General features: G+C 63.3%; 1 protein-coding gene across 5 annotated transcripts in view; it reads right to left on the reverse strand.

Annotated features, from left to right (window-relative positions):
* The window catches only part of SRRM1 (serine/arginine repetitive matrix 1), a 33,659-nt gene extending 32,189 nt beyond the window's left edge, over positions 1-1,470 (reverse strand). For all 5 annotated transcript variants that reach the window (XM_014546883.1, XM_005875181.2, XM_014546885.1 and 2 more), the window contains exon 1: positions 1,378-1,470. In XM_014546883.1, the coding sequence (XP_014402369.1) occupies positions 1,378-1,398 (21 nt within the window). In that variant the 5' untranslated portion in view covers positions 1,399-1,470. The remainder of the gene's footprint in view (positions 1-1,377) is intronic.
* Between the last annotated feature and the right edge of the window lie 6 nt (positions 1,471-1,476).

The following is a 1,476-nucleotide window of genomic DNA, read 5'->3' on the forward strand; positions in this document are numbered from 1 at the left end:
TTCCAGAGAGGAAGGGAGAGGTAGAGAGAGAACCATCAATGAGAGAGAATCATCGATCGGCTGCCTCCTGTATGCCCCGCACTGGGGACCGAGCCCGAAACACGGGCATGTGCCCTGGCCACGAACCCAACCGTGCCCTCCTGGTTCATAGGTCGATGCTCAACCACTGAGCCATGCGGGCCGGGCAATAGTGCAACTTTTGATTAAAAAACAAAAAACAAGCTGGCACATTAAAAGCCAATTACAGAATTTCAACGCCGGCTTTGGAGCATCAAAAGGTCTCTTTCTTAATGAAGTTCCAGTCTTGCCCCTCTTCCAACTTTCCCTTTAAAACACAAGAAGGGGAAAGAGCCGACCTACATGACAAACTACAGACTGAGTCTCAGACCCAACCCATCTCCTCACGGGCCGTTCTGCACCCAAACCTGCAGGCCCTCACCCTGGCGGAGCCCCTTCCCACCCCTCCGGATCGCCACGGGGTGTGCACTTCCGACGGGAGCGGAGGACGGGGACAAATGAGCTCCAGCACGAGCCTGTAAGTCGGGGCCCTGAGGACCGACGACGGGGAGGTCATCTTCCCCACCCGCAGGGCGCGGGGCCCGGGGAGGACCCCGCTAAGGGGAACCCTTTCCGAGGACTTCCAGAGCGAAACCAGCCCGGGGAGAGAGCGAGCGGGAAGGAGGAGACCCACCCCGCGCCCGCGCTTCCCTCCACACGCGCGCCTACTCTGTTGTTGTCCCCTCCGGCCTCGAGAGTCTCCGGTGCAGACATTCTAACGGCACGTTATCTTTGGTTCCCCTCCCCGAAGGGATATCAAATTGGGCGGGGGCTCCCGATAACTCCGACCCGGCGCTTTAGAGACGGGCGAGGGAAGTGGGTGGGGGCGCCCGCTTCCCCCATTGAAGACGCTCAGCGCGGTTCCCTGTCCTCTCGAACACGCTCTCCGGGGGCGATACCCCAAAACGCGCCTCTCCGGGATCCGCCGCCGCCAGTCACCTCGGGGCTTCCCTCCGGCCTCCCCCTGGGAACTTCCTCCTCGCGGCTCCACTAGGCCCCAGAACCCGGCGGCGCGCAAGGATTAGCCTGCAGGCCCCGCCAGGTAGACAGGCGGACGGCGAGGTACCGTTCGGGCCAATTACCGCCGCCATTTTCCGGCGACCGTCGCCGCCGCGTAGGGGGGACGATCCCGAAGGAGGAGACTGCGCAGGGGCGCACCGGTCTCCGCCGCAAGGAAGGGGGTGCCCTCCGCTGGCACCGAGGACCTTCAGAATCTTCGATGCCTCCCCTCCGTGGCCGCCCCGCCCCGAATTTAGGCCTCTTGCCGGGCCTTCGCGGTAAGGCCCTCAGCTCACCACAGATCCCCGCGCTTCTACTTACGCGGAAGAATCCCGCGTCCATCTTGCTGCCTCGCTCGGAGATCGCTCCCTATCCCAAGATGCACCGCGCCGCCGCGACGGAGGGCGGGACCGACTGAGA

The sequence above is a fragment of the Myotis brandtii genome, unplaced genomic scaffold (genome assembly GCF_000412655.1).
Source record: "Myotis brandtii unplaced genomic scaffold, ASM41265v1 scaffold456, whole genome shotgun sequence".
Classification (NCBI taxonomy): Eukaryota; Metazoa; Chordata; class Mammalia; order Chiroptera; family Vespertilionidae; genus Myotis; species Myotis brandtii.